Source organism: Ooceraea biroi, chromosome 10 (genome assembly GCF_003672135.1).
Source record: "Ooceraea biroi isolate clonal line C1 chromosome 10, Obir_v5.4, whole genome shotgun sequence".
NCBI classification, from domain to species: domain Eukaryota; kingdom Metazoa; phylum Arthropoda; class Insecta; order Hymenoptera; family Formicidae; genus Ooceraea; species Ooceraea biroi.
The window spans coordinates 1,078,824-1,101,872 of NC_039515.1; the positions used below are offsets into that span (position 1 = coordinate 1,078,824).

The window sequence follows — 23,049 nt, forward strand, 5'->3', positions numbered from 1 at the left end:
TTGGCACGTGCATAGACTCATGAATTTTAATTAAGCAATTTTGTTAAATAGCCATTTGAGAAATCTCTCAAGTAAAGTGTTATGCAATATATTCGCTCTGAGAACTGGCAATTGCTAACTCAACTTGATCACGAGACAGTATGTATATATAAATGTGTAAATTTAAATGTGCAAATTTAAATTTAATTATATTACATTTTATCGTATAGTAATTTTTAGAGCAACGAAGATAAATCACTACAAATATACTGTATACTAATCATACAACTTCTACTGACAGGAGTATTAAAATTGTTTGCAATAATCTTTTGATTAAAGCAATATAGTTATAAAGGAAATTATAATCAAATTACATAATGATTTAATATGATTTTGTCAGAATTAAAATCTACCATACTTCTAACAGAGATGTAATCTCATCCAACACATAACGTCTCTTGCAACTCGTTTTATTATTAAAGTCTTTTATTGATTTTCTCACCTACAGTTTCGTTGGGTTGTATTAATTAACTGTATATAAATTAATAGTAGCAAATTGCCGTTTACTAATTTATTTTCACGTTTTTAGCACGTAGGTGTATAAGCAATGTTTGTCATATTTCTAACTACAGATCATTTATAATTACAGACGCCCTGCGATGGGTGAAGAGGTCTGTCGTATTACCTTGACATTTTCGCGCGTTATTTCTTAAAACATTAAATATCGGATAACATAAGGAAAACCTTCGTTTTTACAATAAAACAACAATTTTTACATATTGCCACTAATAACAATCGTACTGGACGATATTAGAAACAATTAACTTCCCGTCTACCGAGGGAAAAACATGATAAAGCCACGAAACCGCAAGGGACACAATATTTTATGGACAATATTGCATTTTTATAAAAAATTAAAATATAATCGTTATAAAAATCATTCCAAGTATTCTAGTATCGTTTTGTTGTGATACGACAGACCACCAGCTCAAATCTATATGCCGTGATATAAACAAAATCCACTTCGTATTTGAGCTACAATAATAAATGTCACTAAACAGATTTTTAATATCTTTAATAAAATTTATCGAATATCCTATGACATACCCAATACACAATTGACCATACTTCTTCATTTACTTACTCTTTTCTTTATCTCATTCTTCACCTTCATTATCCACCGAGTGTACACGTGCAATAATATTCGTCATGATTATAATAAAAATAATTAAAATAATATAAAATAATAATAATAGTAGCAGTCGTATTAATAGTAATAGCGGTAGTTGTAGCAGTAGTAGACATCCTACTTCTATCTAATAATAGTAATAATAATAACTGTAATAGTAATAATAGTAGTGCTAACAAGAGCAGTAGTAATAGTAGTAAGTGACGACATATATGATATTAATAATATAGTAACAAACATATTCACTGATAGTAGTGGTAATAATAACGGTAATAATAATACAAAAGAATAATAGATAATAATAGCGACAACGGTACGTAGTAATATAAGCCGAGGCGAGACACAAACGATACAGTAACGGTGATTGCTTAGCGAGGGTAGCAATGGGTCGCAGATAGCAATGGTAATAGTTACAATAGTAATAATCAGTTCTTTACAGTATGTGCAATGCAATCTCGCAATAAAATAAAAACTACCAATGAGCAGGATAAAAATCATAGAAATCCTATTAAAGCTAAAAAGAAGAGAGTAATGTTGTCAAATCATTTGATAGTACCTCCTGTCGGTGCTGGTTCTACCACTACTATTACTACCATTGCGGTTACACTCTATTACTATTACAGCTATCATTATTATCATTATTATCATTAATACCATCAGGCCTACTGCAGATACCAACAACTATTACCACTGCTACTTCTACTCCTATACTACTGTTACAATGCTCTTGACGATGATGGTTTAGCTCAGCTGAAGAGATGCTAACGATCGAAGTGGTAATAGCCATCGCGGTAGTAATGCTCTTACGATAGAATAGCTTGGTTCTCCAGTACATGATGTATAACACGCTGACACGATCAGTTGTTACACGTGAACGCGTGTTAACGTTAATGCATTTCTTTTTTAAAGGTAAATACATTGTAACCGACGACGAAGTTACAATGTGTTTACGCGAAAGCGTATGAGTATCTCACGTATCGGCCATACGTTGATGGCATTATTAACAAATATAAATTACAATAGTATGTTGTACAGGTACTGGAGAATTAAGACCGTAACATAACAGAGAAGCTTTACTACTGTGTGTTCTTGAGAACCCTTCTTTTTTTAAATATTGTATACATTGCCCGCGCCGTTTGATGAGACCTCACCGAGGATTCATCTCTTCGTAACACGAAAGGAATTGTAGCCTCATCTCTCTCTAATTCAAGCATCGTGCGGCTTGGCCATTATAGATATATCAATTTACATTACACTCATCTTCTTAGCACATTTTCATTAATTCTTAAATTCTCAATGCTTCCGAGAAAAAGATATGCAGAATGAAAGTGAGTAAGATATCCGTATTATCGTCTTATTTCTTTTTTTTCTAATCGGTTCTCTAGATTCATATCGAAGTGTTAAATTCGTTTTCTGTTTTAACAAGCCTACAAGTGTGTCGAGTGTCCCTTTCTCTAATAAATATTTTGCTATTCACACAGACATATCACGAATACGACATGAAAAATTCTTCAGTGTTCAAGGATAGAGTGGTCGTCAAGTACGACTGGCAGTATCATATTTTTCTGGACAGTTAACGCGTTCTATCTCAACAACGCCTGGATTCTCTTTCGGAAAGGCCAGGCGAGATGGACATGGCCGTGCTATCTTTGCTGAATAAATCTGGCAACGATAGACTCCTGTGAATACTACTATTTATTTTCATGGGCTTTATCTTTATAACAAAACTTTGTTTTTTAACTGCAACGAAAGCAGAGAATATACAATCCTTTTCGTACGTTGCGATAATAGTAGTTTAGATTACGATTCGGTTGATCCAACATAATCTTTCTAAGCGCGAGAAGTCGCGACGATATAATATCCGTACGGACTTTTCACGCTTCACAAGCGATTACCTTATATATCTAATGATTGAAACTCGTCGTGAGTAAAGCTAGATCATGATGACCTTGTGCGATACCTATAAACAACAGTTTTCCATATTGCCGCACAAGCTTCACCGTGATCTCGCGTCATCGACAAAATGACCAATATACATGGAGCTTCTCCCCGTGTCGCAACGAATAGGAGCCGACTTAGTCGGGGATGCGTGGATTCGTACGATCCTGATCGGTGATTCTGTTTTTTTTCTTTTTCTTTATTGTTCGGTTAAACGGAGGAGTTTCTGTCCCGTCCGCTTGTGTTTCAGTTCTTTCGACGCTACAGTGCGAAACTGCAATAATCGTAACTTCCTTTCGCTAATTGCACTCCTCTTCCTCTCTCTCTCTCTCTTTCCTTTTTCCGTCTCTCTCTTTCTCTGTGACGTGATCAAAATATCATGTGTCGTGTGTCCCAGGACGTGTACTATATCCTTTACCACAGACCGATCTTGATCTGAATTACAGAGAGAAATGTGTATGCGCACATACTTAAAAGTTCGTACAATTTCTTTTTTTTTGCTTCACTTTCCGCAAACGGCGCTCTCACGGAAGTGACTCATTATGCAATGCGACGCAGAACGTTTCTTTATGCAGTTCGCGTCTGCGATCGATCGATTTAACATTTCATTTCCATTCGACGACGACGCGTTCTTCCTTCGAGTCAGTCAAGTATTCAAACGTTACATGACAACAATTTAATTATGTCACTTCATCTCGAGCTTCTTGTAATATAGTGGTATGAATTAGCGTTCGTGATTAACTTATTGCCATTCTTAAATATGTCCACGTACATTCGGCATTATTTAATAATAAATGGAAATGCTTAATAAACGTCTTTCCGGCTTCGTAAAGGCGAAAAGTTTATGCTTGTTAGAACTAAAGAACAGGAGAGGTGCCTATAAATAATGTTACTTTCCTATACAAGTTCTTTTTCTTTCTCGATACAGCACGAAAAATCAGATTTCTTTTAATTCATCTATTTAACTGCTAGTCGATTATATAAACACGTGATTTCGTAGATAAACCAACATACCAATTCCACGTGACACTGCTCTCTCTTTTTTTTTCTCGAAGAACAGAAAAGCATGTTATAGTCTCTTTGCTCTTATTTTTTTCGACGAGATTATATGAAAGGTTTAATCAAGAACAGACATTTTTGTTTTCCATGTATGGAAGAGCAAGTGCGTTCACCGTCACGTATATGCACGTATATTCACTCGTTTTGCTGATTCACTTCTTCCTTATTGTTATCACTGTCTTGCTGGCTCACATTGGACTTGTTACCTCCGGGCTGCGTTCCAGATGGGCCATCGTTCATCTTGTCATTGTGGTTATCGGCTTTGTCGCTTGAATCCATTTTAACGTTTGCTACAAAAAGCAAGTTCATTGTAATATTATGTTTTTACGTGAATCGCACAAAAACATCTGTAACTTACAAACCTTGCGACGAGTAATATTGCTGTTGCATCTTCATGTTGCGTTGCTGCTGCTGCTGTTGCTGCTGCTGGTGTAAATTCGGTCGGTGGCGATTAATCTGGGCCTGCTGTTGCTGCTGCGTCGGCATACACGTAGGCTGCTGTTGCGTGGGATTGTTCGGGTTGGGACCTGGCGCGAATGGTACTACGGGTCGCTGTATCGGAGGTGGGTAACGCTGCTGCGACGGCTGAATACCCGCACGTGGCGGCATGCCCATTCCGCGGACATTTTGCTGTAAAACCTGCAGATTTACAAGCGGTTTTATAGAATAAATTGAACTGTGTATAATAATCTTTAAGTATGTTAAAATTTAGAACATCTTTTCTGTTGTAATCAGATTTTTCGGTAAAAAGTAATTTAGCGCGAGACTTTTGCAGTCTAACTGGCTCTCTTACATATTACATTTATGATCTAGTATTGGAAAACGTATTTTATTTTATTTTATTTTATTTTATTTAAGGATGTACATGACGGACTGTCTGTACGAAAAGTTAGTCAAAATTGGAGGTTTACATGTCGTCTTTTTCCGTTTATTTCTTCTATATTCAGACTGTACAATCTGAGCATACGGGCGATTTTAATTATTGCACAAACTTTACTTTTCAATAATTTAAACAAAACCAATATGCATGTGCTCTGAAACCAGAAAACTTTTTCACCTTTTAGTTCGTTTAAAATAATTTTCTAGATGAAATAAACGAAAAAAACGACATATTGTAAATTTTGACTAACTTCGTGCAGACAGTCCGTCATGTACATCCTTAAGTTTCAATTGTCTGCCAGTGGAAAAAGACTCTACGTGTGTTAATATGTATTTGAATTATTGTGACAGTTGCATGCATGATATATAAATGAAAATTTTAATGAATAAATGGTACATACGTAGTTACTGTAGCTGCTTACCAGAGCAGACTGACTAACGCCCTGATATTGTTGATACTTGTGATGCTGCGTTGGGCTAGGCTGCGGTTGTTGCGACGATGATTGCTGCTTGCAATTTCTCGATTTAGGTGACGGTATTTGAGGAGCTGTAAGTGAAACATTAATTGACAGCTCAACAGAGAAAAAAGCGACTCGTTATCAAACGATCAAAAAGATTTTGAACGAAACTATGAATATTTATCACTTATACTTCAAGATAAAATTTCTTAAAAATTGCTTTATTTTGGGAGTTTATTTATCAGTCATTCTTGAGATTGTCAAACTTACTGGAGCTGAAAACTGATGCAAGCACGTCCTGCTGATTTCCCGATGGGCTCTTCAATTGTCTGGGTTGTTCCTGCGGTTGGTGTTTGTTGAGAAACGTGGGGGCTGCGTTCCCCGGGCCCGGTAAGCCACCAGTGGGATTGCGATATTGTTGAGCAGCCGCTGCTATTTGCAATCCCGAGCTGGACAAAAAGCTGGGGCCATAATTCTGCAGACCGACGGGGGTCGCGCTACCCGTTGCCAGACTTTGACTGTGCTGGCCAAATCCCTGCAGACCGTAATGGGTTCCAGTCTGTTGAGTGGCACCGCCGGACTGATAGAAACCCGTTTGTGATCCCGGAAATACATCTAAAAGCACGTTGATCTTTGACTTCTGCGCGCGTTTTCCTTGCGACGAAGCAGATTTTAGTCATGCATCGCAGCATTTACTTAGTTATTAATTATATTATTATTTATTGCCTTGAAGCTATTGGGTTGTTCGGAAAGTAATTTCGTTTTTCACAAAGAGATGTCGTTAGTCGCGTTCCTCGATACTTAACCTTACTCTAAGCGACAAATTCGTTTTATATTTTGACAATTGACATTTCAGACGTCATTTAGTATCTTATTGTGTTGCGATCTGTCAAATAATTTTTGTTTGGTATCACATCAAACATGGAAAATCAAAGTGAGCATTTTCGTAATATTTTGCTTTTTTACTACCGAAAGGGTAAAAATGCAGTGCAAGCGAGAAAAAAATTGTGTGCCGTGTACGGAGAAGATGTATTGAGTGAACGTCAGTGTCAGAATTGGTTTTCGAAATTTCGTACTGGAAATTTCGATTTGAAAGATGCACCACGTTCGGGTCGGCCAATTAAAGCTGATGACGAGAAAATAAAGGCTCTGGTGGATGCAAACCGTCGCATAACAACACGCGAAATTGCTGAAAAGTTAAATTTATCGAATTCGACCGTTTACGATCATTTGAAACGCCTTGGATTCGTTTCAAAGCTCGATATTTGGGTTCCACACAATTTAAAGGAAATTGACTTGATTTGACGCATTACCATCTGCGATTCATTGTTGAAACGTGAAGAAAATGAACCATTTTTGAAGCGAATCATAACTGGAGATGAAAAATTGATTGTTTACAACAATGTTAAGCGAAAACGATCATGGTCCAGGCAAGATGAACCTACTCAATCGACATCCAAGGCAGATATTCATCAAAAGAAGATCATGCTTTCTGTATGGTGGGATTGGAAGGGAATCGTATTTTTCTAGCTACTACCAAGGAACCAGACGATTGATTCGAAAGTGTATTGTCGTCAGCTGGATGAATTGGATGCTGCCATCAAGCAGAAGCGACCAGAATTGGCGAATAGGAAAGGTGTCGTATTCCATCACGACAATGCCAGACCACACACAAGTTTGGTCACTCGCCAGAAGCTTTTACAGCTTGGATGAGATGTGCTACCACACTCACCATACTCTCCTGATCTGGCACCATCCGATTACCATTTGTTCCAGTCTCTACAAAATTCTTTGAACAATGTAAACTTCGATTCAAATGAAGGCGTCAAAAATCACTTGCTTCAATTTTTTGTCAATAAGGAGAAGGACTTCTATGAGCGTGGAATCTTAAAGTTGCCAGAAAGATGGCGAAAGGTAGTGGAACAAAATGGCCAATACATCACTGAATAAAATTTATTCTAAATATGAAAAAACCGCCTTTCATTTTTCCTTGAAAAAACGAAATAACTTTCCGAACAACCCAATACTTACGTAGAATACCTACCGCACATAAAATCATAAATTAAAAAAATCATATACTACAAGTTTTTAGGTTTACCTGCAGACGTAGCGCTGTAATAACTATTGGCAGATGCTTGAACATTTGGACCAGGTCTCTGCACTAATTGCGAATTTCCCATATAACTACCACTCACGCCGAGTACTTGGTTCGGATCATACGGTATATAAGTCAACTGAAAGCAGGGAACGGTACGCTTTTCGTTAGCGTGATTGCAGAATGATTATTTATTGCACACTCACACATAGAATTTGTTACGTTATTAAAAGCGGTTTATGAAGTAAAATCACACCTGATTGGGTTGAGGAGCAGATGGCGTCTGGAAATGTGGAGCTTTGGTTCCGATAGCTCCAATCGGTTGGGATGACGGTTTCACGCTTGCTGACATCAAGGAATTCGACGATGAACTAATCAGTACCGTATTGGGATTGTTACTCAGCTGTTGGTTCTGTCCGAATGGTGGAGCAGCTGCCGCAGTCTAAGGAGACAAGGAACAAAATTAAAATACTCTTATCTCGTAAAGATGGCCGCCTCTGATTCATTTCCTTCGCCGGTGAAGGTCAGATATTTATAATCCTACTTTTTGGGCTAGATGGGCCCGAGAAGCCTAAATTTTTTACAGAAAGAGCACAGAAAATGTGTTCCTGCCGAGTTTGAAACTCGTTTGGTAGGGCCCTTATCTGCTAGGCCACTAGGCTTTCCTATCTTCGCAATATATATCTCATAAATCGTTCCGTTATAAATTTCTAACGAGAGAAGATAAATTGTTACAAGATAAAAGATTTACTTACAATGCGGTATTGGGATAAATTGCTCTGATACATCTCTGGCGTCGGAGCGTTCGGCGCGTGAGGTGGCGGCGGAGGCGGTTGCTGCAAGTACATGTTTTGTTGGCTGAACGAGCTCTGGAGAGACGGGGCGTACGGCGGATACTGCGTGAACGGCGATCGGCTTTGATCCAGTTGGAACGCTCCGTATAAACCGCCCGCTTGGGCAGGCAATTGTCCCGAGCCCGTGTTGAACAACACTGCCGGTGGCGACGGTATGGCGGACATGCCACCATACTGTGCCGCTTGTGAACCAGGATACTGCGGGAATTCCTAAAAGCAAGGCAAAATCGGTCGTTCAATATGCGGCTCCATCAATCAGTCTTCGAAATAATAATAATAAGAAAAATAATGTAACGCACCTGGTAGTTAATATGTGAAGGTTGGCCTGTGGAATTGAACGGAGGTGGGCTTAAGGGACCCTGAAGACTAACAGGAGGATGGCCGATAGGACTCTGACCAGCTCCGATGGGACTTGGCCCGGGCACAGTGGAACCAGGTTGCGTACCACCGCTTCCTGAAGATTGTTGCTGCGGCTTCACCTGCGGGGGAACCAGCTGCGCATCAGGCAAAGAGTCAGCGTCTTCCCACAAGGGACATTGTGTTTCAATATTTAGTTGCTACATATGTATATATATATATATATATATTACGTCAACATATGTCATTTATATTCAATAAACATCTGTTTGATTTGAAATAAAAGTAAATGCAATCTTGCAATCTGTTGTTTAGATCTGGTGAAAATGAATAGGTTTGTTACTCCGTAATAATGCACACGTACCTTGCTTTGTGATTAATAATAGCGAAAAATAATGGTCAGAATGATAATAAAGAATGATAATAATGACAATGACGATACTAACTGCAAATGCAATGCATTAATATAATACAATGGAAAAAAAGAATGAGAAACAATGATTTTTGTTATAAATCGATTATTGACAAGTGGCTGATTAGGTAACCATGTTTTGGTTAAAGACATTAGCCACTTACCTTTCTCATTTTCACCGTACTTACTAGACAGAATTTCTCAAATAAGAAGAAAAAGTGTCAAGAAAGTGATCTCACCACAATATATAATAATATAATAATGACAATAATACAAATAATTGGAAAAATATTGGAAAACTAATGTAACACTCGATTTGCATGCACAATTTACATGACAGAAAATATTCGCGAAATGATTTCTCACCTTGCACACGTTTGTGGACGTAGTGATTTCACTTTTCATATTGTTCTGATTGTATTGCTGGTGAGGGCCGTAACTGTCATCGACATCGCCGCTCTCGAACGCCTGCGGGAAGCTGGTTGCACTGCTGACCACGTTGCCATCCTCGTGCTCGACCACGGTCGGCATCGGGGGTGCGTTTTCCCAGACCTTCTTCACGGACGCTATCTTCAGATTCAGCTCCGCGGTCGACGGCGATATCGTGCTTTGGCCGCTAGCCATGTGCATGGAACGCGTCATGCCTAAACTCTTGTTCTTGTCCTCCGTCAGCTGTGTAAGATCGGAGTCGAACGTGAAGTCCAACTTCATGTCGGCGTTGTCCTCGTTCTTGTTGAACGACAGAGGCATCTGGATAGGTTCTTGATTCTTATCCTTAATGAGGTCGTTCGGCTTGTTGGAGAACGCGACCGAGAGCGCCTGTTGCTGGTGCTGCTGCACTTGACTGCCTTCCTCCTCGAGATCAGTGCGTTTCTCCGCGCGCTGCTGCGTCTTGATGTGATTCGAGAACTTGGACTTCACCGCCAGATCCGCCGGTCCGCTCGTCTTGGTGGTCTTGGAGTAATTAGTGTTCTCGAAGATCAGAGTCTGCACGGGAGGAGAGGACACGTCGGATACGTTCTTCTCCGTGAGAGATTCCTTCAGGTTCTTCCCAGTCTTCTCGCCGCTGGGAGAATTCCGTTGGCTGCTGTGCCCCGAGGTCGCCTCGTTACCCTCATGGCTGTGATCGTTCTGAGCCGTCAGGCCGGACATCAGCTGAATATCTGTAGGAACTGCGGACGGAGAATTCGAGCGCAATTGGCTAGTGAAAGGCTTGTCCCAGGCGTTCACCGCTGGCGGAGGCGCGGGACTGTTGGACGAGTCCTTGGCGTAATTGCTGCCGGAACTGTTCAGCTTGTTCATTTCGTTCGCGTCGGTGGTGCACATCTGCTGCTGCTGTTGCTTCACCAGACGCTGAAATCGCGGCGCGAGCCTCGGATTCCGGGAGTTTCGGTTATCGTATTGTTTCTGCGGTATGTTCGCCGGTTGCGGGATATTCTGGCCCAACAGCGGCGGTATATTCTGCACCTGTTGCAGCACCTGCTGTGACCCATTCGATTTCGACTTGGAACGATCGCGCTCACGATCGCGATCGCGATCGCGTTCACGCTCCTTCTCCTTGTCCCGTTTGACAGGTTTCGTCTCCTCCTTCTGATTGTGTCGGGATTCCTTTACGTTCTTCTTCGAGCGCACCTCCTGAAAGCCATCGGCGTCCACCTTATCCTCCGCGGGATTCGTGGCGTCCTCGGAGCAGTTGTTCGCTTCAACCTCCGAGTCGATCAACTTCTTCTCTTTCGTTTGCGATTTCTTGTTTAGGTCATTCAGCGCTTGGTTCACGAGGTTCGGATCGGTCAGCTTGATCTCGTCGATACGATTCACCATGCTGTCCTTGTTGCTCGATTTGTTCGAGACCGCACCGCTGTTCGTCGAACTCTGGCTCCTGGACCGTCCTCCGTTTTGTATCTGCGCGTTTTGCATCAGAGGCGGTATGCCGTCAGCGTGATTCTTTTGCGCGCTAAATCCAGCGTTCTGCAAATTCCGCTTCTCTGCCCCGGGGGCTCGCGACGCCGGATTGGAAGACTTTGGGTTTTTCTCGCGTTGCTCTCTGGCAATCGCCGACTGCTCGTTTCTACGGGAATGCACGTTCGCGCCGATAGCATTTTGACTCGCGGCTTGATTAGATCGTCCAGTGAAGTGCTTGTTGCGACTGTTACGAGGATCCTTGTGATCTTCTATGTGTTCCTCGCTGTTTTCCGACGTAGTTTCCCAATCCTCATTACCCACATCCGATTGCGGCTGCTTCGACACATTGCCGCTGCTACCACGCGAACGAGCTTCTCGGTTATCTCTTCCCTGAAACGTAAAATGATTATTGAATCATTAAAAAAGATATAAAATAAATAGACGCTCCTATCTATTATATTTAATTAACAGCGATTTTAAGAGTTTTTAGCCAGAAAGAATATAGATAAAATATTATACTCCAATTTAGAAAATTATAAACGTTTCTGCAAAGCATTAAATATTAATGTAATTATATATATATGTGATTATTATACATACTCTTCTGCTCCCGCTACGAGTTCTCTTGGAACGCGACTCGTCCTTTCGCATCTGCGACTTCTGAGACGGAACGTTGGCGACCTGGCTCGCGTGATTGGTCTCTTGTTTGTTGCCGGGTTGCTGAGTCTGTTGGCTCGGGGACTTGTTACGTCTACCCGTGATACCCGCGGTGAGCGCCTGTTGCTTCGCGATTATCTTGTCGTCGGCGGACTCGACCGAAGTGGACTGCAAGAGGCTCGCCTCTTTCTCCAAAGTCGGCGTTGATGGGTTTTGTCGTCCGGTACTTGGTTGATGCTTCTCGTCCACGTTACGTTCCGACGAGAACGGACTCTTGCTGGACGGCGGCCCGTAGCCTTCCATGCGACTGCCTGTAGTCGTATTTCGAATACGGAAACCACCTCTGCCACGGCGGGACGGCTCGCCGGACGGCGCGAAAGCTTCGTGACTGGGCTTCCCGTCGTACGTTCTCTTCTCGCTGCGCGCCTGCGGGTACTCGGTGCCCCGCTTGTCGTCTCGTCTGGCTGCTTCACGATTGCGGTCCTCTTTCTCAATTTTCTGGGACGGTTTGGGCGAGCGCGCCGAGCGCTTGTCCTCCTTGCCAGACTCCGTCGAGCCCGAAACTTCGTCCGCGCTATTCTCGGAATCAGTGTGTCCGTAGGAGCCGCTTTTAACGGACATTCCGGACTTGCCGGTGGATCGTGGACCACCTCGTCGTCCTCGTGATTCCGGACCACGCCAGCCGCGAGTGTACACGCTGAAGGTTCCACCACCCCACTGGCGTCCACCGCGGGTTTCGCGAACTCGAGCGCTGGAACCGCTGCTCGTTCTATTGCGCGTATTCTTCTCTCGCTTCTCGTCCTTGATCTGCTCCTTGGCGTCCTCGGCGCTCGCTTCCTCTTTTTTCTCCAGCACTGGCTTATCTAACAAGCCCTGTTTAATCTCGTCGCTTTCTTTGCCGTCTTTGGCCGCTTCCGCCATCTTCTCCTCTTCCTTTTCAAAAGTCGGCGATATTGCATCAGCCCAGGCCTTCGGCGAGTTATCTCCTCTCTCGATCTGCCTGCTTTCTGAGGCGCGTTCCGCTTTTCTGTTCCACACGTCCATGTCCTTCTTAGCCTCCGTGGAACTTTCCTTCGGTTGATCTTTCTTCTCCTGAAGCTCGGAACTGCCTCTCTTTAGCTGAGTCAAGCTGCGCTTCTCGTTCTTCAGCTCATCCGCCTCGATCTTTTCCTTCGTGACAGGTCCGGGTGGTTGTCTTCTATCTCGATCTCTTTCCCTCTCCCTAGTCTCCTCGTGGTACAACAAATCTCGTTTCTTCTCTTCGTAATCCGACACTTCACTCACCCAGGAGTTGCAATCGCGTAACTTGTGCAAATCATCGTCGCGTAGAGACGTCTTCGATTCTCTGGAGGCGCGACTGTCGCGCGAGTCCGGTCTCTGCGGACGTTCACTACGTTCCTCCTTCGGCGCATCACGGCGGCCCTCAAGCTGTCTGTCTTGCCCCACGTTACGTTCCTCGCGCCACTCTGAGCTTTCGGGACGCTCCCTCTGCTCGCGTTCTCGCTCGTCGAAAGAATCCTGCGAAATCAGATACAAATGTAATTGAAACAAATAGAAATTTTAAATCATAGAAATTTTAATTGCAATAAAAATTGATCTTGGTCTTTACCTTCTGGTAATTGTCGTAGTCCTTCTTCTCCTTGCCATCTCGGTCGCGCACGTCTCGAGCGTCGCGGCTGGTAGGACGGGAATCTTTGACATCGCGAGCGTCTCGGTTATCCCGAATGTCCCGATTGTCGCGGATGTCACGGCTGTCTCTCGAATCGAGATTCTCTTTCGGATCCCGCTCCTTATCATCGAAGTGTCTGTCGCGCTCCCAAGAGTCACGAGGATGTCTATCATCGTACTCGTAATCTCTGAAATTGCGATTATACTCGTCGTAATAACCCGGCTTGCGGCCATCGTAGGACCGATGCGAGGAATGTCGGTAGCGGTCGTCCCGTGAAGGCGGTGCGGCACCGCGATGATCCCGAGATGGCGGTCGCTCGTCGTCCAGCGGCGCCGATGCGTCCGAGTCGGTTCTGCTCCGGCGTTGCGGTGGCATGGACTGTTTCATACCACTATCTACTGATACAGATTTCATTGAATACCAAGTAAGTAAACAAAGCACAATTTATATTTGAAATCATGTGTGGCTTTCTGATGTCTCGTTAACCCTTTCAGTGCTAAATATTCAAGTGACTGGTGTACCCTGTGCTGAATTATTTTTTCTTTCATTTCTTAAATCTTAATGCATATCTTGAAAAACATTAACTGCAGAACTGTAGCAAAATTTTGAAAAAAAATTAAATATTGTGAAAGTATTCATATTCAGATGTACCAGCACGCTCGAGTATATTCCAGCATAGCACCGAAAAGGTTAATCAAAAAGAGGATAAAAGAAAGTGACGAGTCGACATACGACTCGCATGCACACAGATACATAAATGTTCCAGAGCAGAAGTAAAAAGAAACTTACTCAACGAGTTGTAATTGTGAAGCCATCTACCGGGATCGTATTGTTGCGAAAACGGAACGGACTGGGAACTGGGTCGTTCGGCATTGGGTGAAATCCGGTTAAAATTTGCGCCGCTCCTCTCCGCCTGCTGCTTCTGAAACCTCGGCGGCAGATTGTTCTGAAAGTGTCGGGAGAATGCCGGTTGCTCGCGGTCCCGCGAGTCCCTCTGGTCGCGATCGCGATCCCTCTCGCGCTCGCCGCGCGCTGCGTCCTGTTGCCGCAGGAAGTTTTGTCGATCACTCTGACGAAAGTCCGTCAATCCCTGATCTCTGCCATCTCTCAGGTTATCGCGAGCGTCACGTCCCGAAACGAGCTTCTCGTCTTTTCCTTCGGACGAGGTACGAGGTCGTTCACGCTCACGCTCTCGTTCTCTGTTCTCTCGCTCCCTATTCTCCTTCTCCCTTTCCCACTCCGGTATTGGAAGAGACACAGGTGGAACGGTGATCAGGCTCTTCGACTCGCCAGACTGCACACGTTCCTCATCCTTGTGCTTCGCTTGCTTTTCCTTGAGTTTCTGTTCCAGGTCCTGTAATTTCTTAGCTGCTGCTTGCTTCGTTGATTCTTGGAATCGCTTTTCCTCCTCCTCCTTACGCTGCCGCGCGCGCTCGACGACAGACGCGACCTCAACTTTTATTCTACGTCTCTCGTTCCATGTCTCGTCATCCTCAACGCCTGGAAGTGTCAAAAGTGTTATGCGATAGTTCGTCGCGGACCGTCACGCGACTTGTGTCTTGCTTTAACAAAAGTATATACATGTACTGACCTCTTAGAGAATGTACGGAGTGCAGTTGCGATTGCGTGGAATAACTACCGCCGCTGGCACCATTCGATCCACGATAATCGCGATTCATAGAGGGCTGAGTCCAAGAACGATGCGGTGGCTCTCGGAGTTCCTTCGAATCCCGATTGTCTCGAGCGTCACGGTTATCGCGGGATTTCTCCTTCTCTTCCACGGCATTATCGTCGCTCTTTTTCTCCTTGGCATCTTTCTTCTCGTCATTTTTCGATGGTTCAGACTCGGTTTCATCATCGCTGAAGGCCAATTTCTGATTATAATCAATATCATCGTGCGCGGCCCATCCTGCGTCACGTGAAATATCATCCATACGGGTAAGATCTTCTTCCTTAATGATGGGTCTAGTCAGTATTTCCTCCTCAGCTACGCGTTCGCGTTGAGGAGGCGGGAATCGATCCATGGGATAGTTAAATCTGGGGCGGGGGTTGTTGGATCCAGGATTTGATGAAAATTGCGGAGGAAATCCACCAGTGAAATTTGATCTATACATCTAAAAAAGAAAAACGTTACACGATACTTTGGTCATTGCAAGTGCAAGAAAAAGGAGCAAGAAAGCAGCATTCATGTTTGTTAGACATTCAATCTGCCGAGATCTAGAAATAAACTCACAAACGGCGGGATAAGTCCCCGGTAGTGATGTAGATTTGGCCCAATCTGATGCGTGCCGGAAGCAGGCGCAGAACCTTGATTGTTCACGGAATTATGCTGGCCTCCCGGGCCCGCGCCCATGTTTGGCGACTGGCCCAAGTTCTGCCGCCCTCCACCGGGACCCTCCTGGGTATGTCCTCCTGAAGCAGGCATATTCAAAGGGAGGCCCTGGCCCCCCGGAGTATTCCCACTTCCGGGACCAACTGGTGTTGCCGGCGCTGCACCACCTGCCGTACGACTTCCGCCTTGCATCCAGCTTCCTTCGGCTACGAAAATTCATTCGCGGTGAATTAATTAATCAAGATAAAGCTAACGTCGTTGTCTCGATCAAGACTTACTTTGTGGACGTAGACTTGGCCCTGGACCATATTGCGCATTTAACTCTCGATTCGACTGTTGTTGAGCGCCCGGCGTTCCGCCTATACAAGATGTATGTTCAATGTATTAAAAACGGTGTTATATACGAATGATAAATCATATATCTCGATACATAGCTATATAACATAGTAACAATACATAATAACATAGTGAATACACAGTAACATAGCGACTGACCAAGTATGAATATTCAATAAGATACAAGTGATAAACAAGATAACACACATGCACGCACGTGGTTTTCACATATTGTGCATAAGAGACTTTCTCATGTGAATAACAACATGCTTTACAGGATGGTGCCATTGATAATACAGCGAAGAGAGAGAGTCGAGCAATACAAATAAAACACAGAAGATAAGGTGTCGGAATATTTGCAAAGTAAATTGTGCCTTATTTGTCGACTTAAAATAAATATAAAGTGAGATAAACCCAGCTGCTGGAACAAAACTGTACCAATCGCATTTTAATACAAACAATCCTGATGAAATTGTCACTTTCAGAATATTTCGTCGATGTAAGTCTCAATCTTAAATTAGGTCACATAAATCTTGACAAATCTTAATAAATAATTCTGTAATAATAATCATGTGTGCTTAGCGATAACGTAAAATTGCTCAAATAATTTTTATCTCCATGTAAACTTATTCAAGAAAAAGATTCAACAACGTGTCATTTCCCGTAATGTGGAATGTTACATATTTATAAAAAATATATAAATAATTTTATATATTTAAAAATATATCACAAGTGCTTCTTATGACGTAACTTTGAAAGTATTAAGAAATGTATGTAGAAATAGAGAATAACCCAAACTGTTATTAAACAAAAGAATAATTCAGTTAAAAAGACAAAAAATATAATGTCTTTTTGGCATTATGTACCAATATCAGTTTCTTGATATACATATACATTTTTCTTAGGAATCAAAAATATATTGCATCATATGCACAAGTGATGAAAAGATAAAATGTAAAAAGTGAAATTTGATACTACACTGTACGGTGCTAACAATTATTTACAAACGCACATAGATAATGCAGACCAACATTTACGTCCAAATCAATCTTCCCTCTCTCTCTACTCATGTCTACCTCTTAATATTATAACATTACTGGTATGTGCATTTGAATATTTCTTTATAAGTTGCAGAATGTGAAGTATTTTTTTAATTCGATTACTCTTAATAACATTAATATTGATAAAATATGTAGTTTGTAAGTCTTGGTAAACAACGAATAATTCTATAGACATTTTTACTGTTAGGAAATTGCTAGCTATAATATCTCTCATATATATCCCATTTAAACACGTACATATTTGTTAATACAGAAAGATTATTCTCAATTTTCATGTAGAATACAATGTAATATAGAAATAATATCATGCGTCAAATCTGCACGGATGCGTAAAAACAAATTATAATTAATAGTAACGAATGCATTAGCCACATGTAAATATTGTTGAGTAAAAATCATGAAAATCATTCAATTAATTATTTTTAAGATGAACTTTTCTTGATATATTGGCATTTGCACGTATTTTATTGTGCAGACTTACTTAGAAATAGAATAGAATTTATTAAATATTTATGATAGAGAAAAAAATCAAAGAATGACTCAGAAATTTACTTTGTTTTTTTGACTTTGATTATGTATAATTAATATAACTTTAATTAGTTTTTCAGAATTCGTTAATTTATAAGTTTTCCCGGTATTATTTACATTTCCTTCAACGTTTAAAGCTATTTATTTTTCCAAGAGCTTTATCATTACTAATATTTTTAGAAAAGTACAGAAATGAATAATTTTACGAACGTTCAATGTGTAGATAATCTATTATTCCTTGAGAAACACACTTCATTGGACTCATTAATCTATAGAGAGATTATAAAATCAAGAATCTGCATGCACCGCGTATTTTCGCTGCAATTTCCATCGCTAACAAATTTATATACACGAATTTACGCAGTTTCTATCTGCCTCGTGTACTATTGTAATTGACTTAACCAGAATGCAATCTTAAAAGCCATCATGGGGAGAAGCATAGAGAGCACTACTGCCAAAGAGATAAAAAAACTTGAATCTAGAGCAGCAACGGGCAACAAGCAGCACCCCACCTGAGTGGTTGTGGGAATACGGTTGTTGCTGTAGTAACGAGTGATGTTGGACTGCGACTGAGATTGCATTGGGTGTTGTTGAGGATTGTTGAGTCTGGCTCTGAGTGGAGACGGAGGCGGATGGCTGTCCGCTCAGACTGGGAAACTCGTGTTGGAACTGCGGGGACTGGTGGGCGAGGAAACTCAGTCCAAGGGCACCTCTTCCCCCTTTCGCGCCCCCCACGAGCCCCGCGTAACCAACCACTGCTACCACAATGGGCGTACCTAACGATTAATTGCGCCACCCAAACGGCAAACCGCTCCGCTTACACTTTACTTTCGTGCCCAACGTCCAGAAATGGATGTTAAAAGGATATGTAAATCGCGAATGGTCGATCGGACAAGAGAGAAGACAAGAGATCACCGTACAACGTCGCGTACTACAGTAACAGTTTTTACGATCAGAGTTTCCGTCGTCCTTTGTCAATCCAACTCTGGACATCTTTGTCTAACTTTAAAATAGTTAAGTGCGTCTCTATATTCCAACATATTTTCTCACTCAAATTAAACGCTGTGCACGTAATGTATAATTACATAAAACGATGTATAAAAATTAGATCATTAAGTAAGAAAACAATATAATACATCTGTCTCGCAGATTTGTTTCTCCAGATTGCCATATCGTACCGTTCACTTCCACTGTCAATCCTGACTAATGCTACCGATCAGCGTGTCAAAATAATAAAAACTTTTGTATATAATTAATATTTATAATGTATGATATATATATATATATATACAATCTCACGACAGTCACGGATATCTTCTATGCGCGGAAAGGAAATCTTCTTGAAGCTATTTTATTCCGTGGTCTCGATTGCTTTAGATAATGTTAGAAGCTGTTCCAAATATCAAAGAATTTTTAAAAGATTTAGCACAACATTCCTAGATTATTTTATCTTAAGCATACATGCCCGCCTCGGGATAAACAAGTTTAAGAGTGAATTAATGGAACAGAAAATGTGGAAAATAAATATAGATAACTTAAAAGCCTTGACGTTCTATCTCAATCAATGTTACGTATTACATGCCAATAGTGTTAGTATAGAGTAGATATTTTTTATATACCGTCTCCTGATCTGCTCATAATTGCGCTCCATGATGATTTGTTGTTTGTTTGATCCAAAAAAGGAGGTTGCGCTGCATTTTGCTGTCCCGGTAATAAAGAATGTAGGGATGTTGAAACAGTGGTCCCTGCTGCGCATTGTGCTGTTGAGGAGACGGTCTGCAAAACGAAAGATAATAGTTTTATATAGCACATTCTTGAATAAAACACCTAATTAATATGCAATATAAAAAATATTAAAACTATCACCCATGAAACATTATTTGTTTCACAGAAATAATAAAACGGACAAGAGAAAAAGATATATAACTTAAAGTTAATTTCTAATAAATCTAACGATAATTAATACTAATATATTGATAATAAAAAGAATAACGTTAAATTTTTTATAATTGCACACGTGTACATAGAGAAACAGTCTTGAAAGTGAGTGCAAAAGATGCATGAAAGGACAAAGATATATGCGATGAGGTCTATAAAATGCGAGTTCGGCTCATCACTAATTCTCTCTAGAAAATATCTTATAAAATATTATTTTAGAAACAATTTCAATATTCGTGATCCTGATAAAGTGAAGAATAAAACTATAACTTACAGTAGTGTTATCAAGTGAAGTCGCTACTGTAGTAGTAGTAGTGGTCGACGATGTCGAGTCCTTAGTAGTAGCCCAACCGCTTCCTCCACTTGGCACAAGACTGACAGCCGGATCACTGTTGCTAGTTTCGCTTTTTAAACTGGGCAGATTAGCAGGAGGACGCCGTGCCGAAGGCACCTTTCCAAGACTTTGCATACCATGTTTTCGCGGTAATGTATTTTTTTGCTGATGTGGTTCCAAAGATTCGCCCTACATGCATACAAATGTTGATTGAAAATATTTAGTCAGTTTAGGCGCGAACTCTAATCTCGAATAACGGCACAACTTCGGCAAAGAATAGCAAATTCAGTAAAACAACTTTATGTAAAATATATTGCCACGTTTAATACAAGAACTGTTTATGTGCAATTGAATGTGAAATATTAAATACATACACATTAAGGTAAATACAATATTGAAATAAAGCAAAATAGAGAAGCACAATTATCTGCCAGCAGTACATCGAAAAATATATATGAGACTAATAAGATTAAAACTGATTGTTCAGACTATTTCATCTAATTAATAATAATGATTTGACATGATAAATATCATAATTACTGTGTATACAAATATTGATTAGAAATATTTAGCCAGTTTAGGCATGAGTTTTATTATTGAATAATAGCACTTCAGCAAAGAATAGCAAGTTCAATAAAACAACTTCATGTAATATTACCACGTTTAATACAAGAACTATGTATGTGCAATTGAATGTAAAACATTAAACACATTCACATTAACGTGAATACAATATTGAAATAAAGGAAAATAGAGAAACACAATTATCTGTTAGCAGTATCAAAAAAAGATAAAAATCGATAAATGATTAATAAAATTAAAAATGATTGCTCAGACTATTTCACCTAATCGATAATAATGATTTGACATGAAAAGTACCATAATTAATGTGCAATATAACAATATTAAAACTGTCACTCAGAACACACACATGTAAAAGTCTCTTAGAAAATTCCTAAGAAAAAGTAATAAAATGTTGTTCAACTCACCCTACTCACCCGGTACAAGCTATTGATATCTAGTGATTGAAACTTGGATTTTCCTTTCTCCCCCTTCGACACAATCCCTGACAGAGTAGACATGCTGTCTGCACGCAACCATTTAGTACCAATCAGACCCAAAGAACGAACCCTTTGTCTGTACAAAAACAAAGTTATTAAAATATATACAGCTTTCTTTTTTCCATAAAATTGTAAAAGTAACTTAAATATAGATTTAAACAATTTGGCCAAGCAAGTTGATCAAATAGAATAATATTCAATATTTGCACTTTTTAAAAGCTTTTCTTGAAAAATACATATTAAATTCCTTAAATGTGCAATTAAATAAAGAAAAGGATTAATATTATTATTCTTAAAAACAAAGATTTGTCCAAGTGGACAATTACATGAAACCTAAACAATAAATATAAATATATATTTATCTATACTTGGATCTGTTCTAAAAGCAAAATATATTTATACATATGCACAACATATAAACAAAATAAAACAAAGACAATTTACAGTATAACAATGTAATACATACATATAACGGCTTTAAATATTTTTAAATGCTTCACAGCGTAAACTATTCACAATACATGGAAAGCAGTACTAATTTAATCACAATGTGTCATAGCGAAGTAACGCGCGAAAGCAACGCGGACAAATTACTGCGTATCACTTGGTTAAATGGCACTCGCTAGCGATCGAGGCAACAACCCGAGAAGAAGCTTTGTCTATCACGCTGCGTGTCAGTATAATAACCGTTGCGGCCGGGAGCAGGCTCCAAGTAAAAGCGGCCAGACTATAAATCCGACTCGTCGCGTGCATCTAGCATAACTAGCAATTATCCCGAAGAAGCCGAGGTAGCAGCAGGGTACGCCGTGTTCGGACCCAACCCCGCGGCCATGGGTTGTCAAAAATCCCGAGCGCTCAAAACAACAAGCACGCCGCGTAGCCGAGCGCGCGGATCCGAGCTGAGCGAATCCGCGTTTACGCGCTGCCGCGATCAAATCCGCTAATCCGCATGTAATGAAGGCATTATAATCATCGCGGTAACGGTACCTCGTCTAAGAAAGCGTTAGCGGTGAAGCTATTGCGGGGCGGGATGGCCGAGGAGGGGGGAGGGGGGAAGGAAAGTGTCGGGTACAGCGAAGCATCCACGTAGGAAAAAAGGACCGCGGTGGTCCCCGCGGGCAACGGTGGAAATTCGCCGAAATAACGACTCACCTTGGTCCGTCCAAATGGGTTACCAGTTCACAATGGGGTTAACTCCCAGTGAAACTAAAATAACGCACGGATCGCTGCGGATTCCCAGCGCTGTCTCGCCGAGGGCTGCACCGCGCCTACGGGAAGAACACCGAGAAACGTTCTTTTCCACCAATTCGTCCAAGATGGCGAATGCGCGACTTTCTGACCCTTCCGCCGCCGCGCGATCAATACAATTACGTCACGCTTACCAAGGAGAGCCTCGTTCTCACAGACGCGCCACTCGTCGTCCACCCACTTGCCCGTGCACGACGACGGCGTTAAATCTCACCCCGCGTTCTCCGATACCACGTGCAAGCGTGCCCCCGATCGCAGTTCGATCGTGTACGACGTGCGAGACGATGCGAGGCTTCGCTTTTTCGCTGGAATTACGCGCACCACGGAATTCACGTAGTTCCGTTTTCCCCACCTATTCCGTTGTGTGTGCGGCACAGAGACTCGACGCACGCAAGGCGCCGTAATGACGTTCACGGCCGCCAGTTAGCGCTCCCGTCGGAAATACCTTTCGTTCCTACTGCGGCGGTCAAATGCACGACTCGACGCGACATTTTTAGCCGAACGAAACTTCACTTGCTCGTCGAAAATTAATTTTCTCAGTAGTAATAAAGTACTAGCTATTATTCGTATGTATTTTTTTTAATTTCTTTATTGTATCGAGAGATTTAGCAAATGTAAATGTAGCACGTTATCATGTATGTCATTTGATTCTTTCACATCGCATCCCGTGTACATTCACGCGCATCGCATGCACTTTCTACACTTCCTCTCGTTTATCCTTCTCGTTCGAAAGCCGCTTATTTCAAACACAAACGCTTTGTTT

General features: G+C 41.3%; 1 protein-coding gene across 9 annotated transcripts; it reads right to left on the reverse strand.

Moving 5' to 3' along the window:
• Positions 1–539: 539 nt before the first annotated feature.
• On the reverse strand, positions 540–22,902 carry LOC105288103 (protein PRRC2C). 9 transcript variants are annotated; one of them, XM_026973410.1, is made up of 21 exons: positions 22,421–22,902; positions 22,191–22,306; positions 20,967–21,114; positions 19,918–20,166; positions 19,325–19,481; positions 18,218–18,481; positions 16,059–16,139; positions 15,682–15,986; positions 15,040–15,562; positions 14,238–14,948; positions 13,389–13,846; positions 11,723–13,297; positions 9,587–11,512; positions 8,751–8,945; positions 8,353–8,661; positions 7,854–8,039; positions 7,601–7,736; positions 5,773–6,117; positions 5,446–5,591; positions 4,528–4,804; positions 540–4,455 (listed from the first exon to the last, which is right to left on the reverse strand). In XM_026973410.1, exons 3-21 carry the CDS (start codon positions 21,057–21,059, stop codon positions 4,301–4,303), a joined length of 8,091 nt encoding a protein of 2,696 aa, XP_026829211.1. In that variant the 5' UTR covers positions 21,060–21,114; positions 22,191–22,306; positions 22,421–22,902; the 3' UTR covers positions 540–4,300. The 9 variants fall into 9 exon arrangements, with proteins under 9 accessions (XP_026829211.1, XP_026829215.1, XP_026829214.1 ...); XM_026973414.1 differs by having other exon boundaries at positions 18,218–18,460; positions 22,191–22,902; XM_026973413.1 differs by having other exon boundaries at positions 18,218–18,463; positions 22,191–22,902.
• Positions 22,903–23,049: the final 147 nt, after the last annotated feature.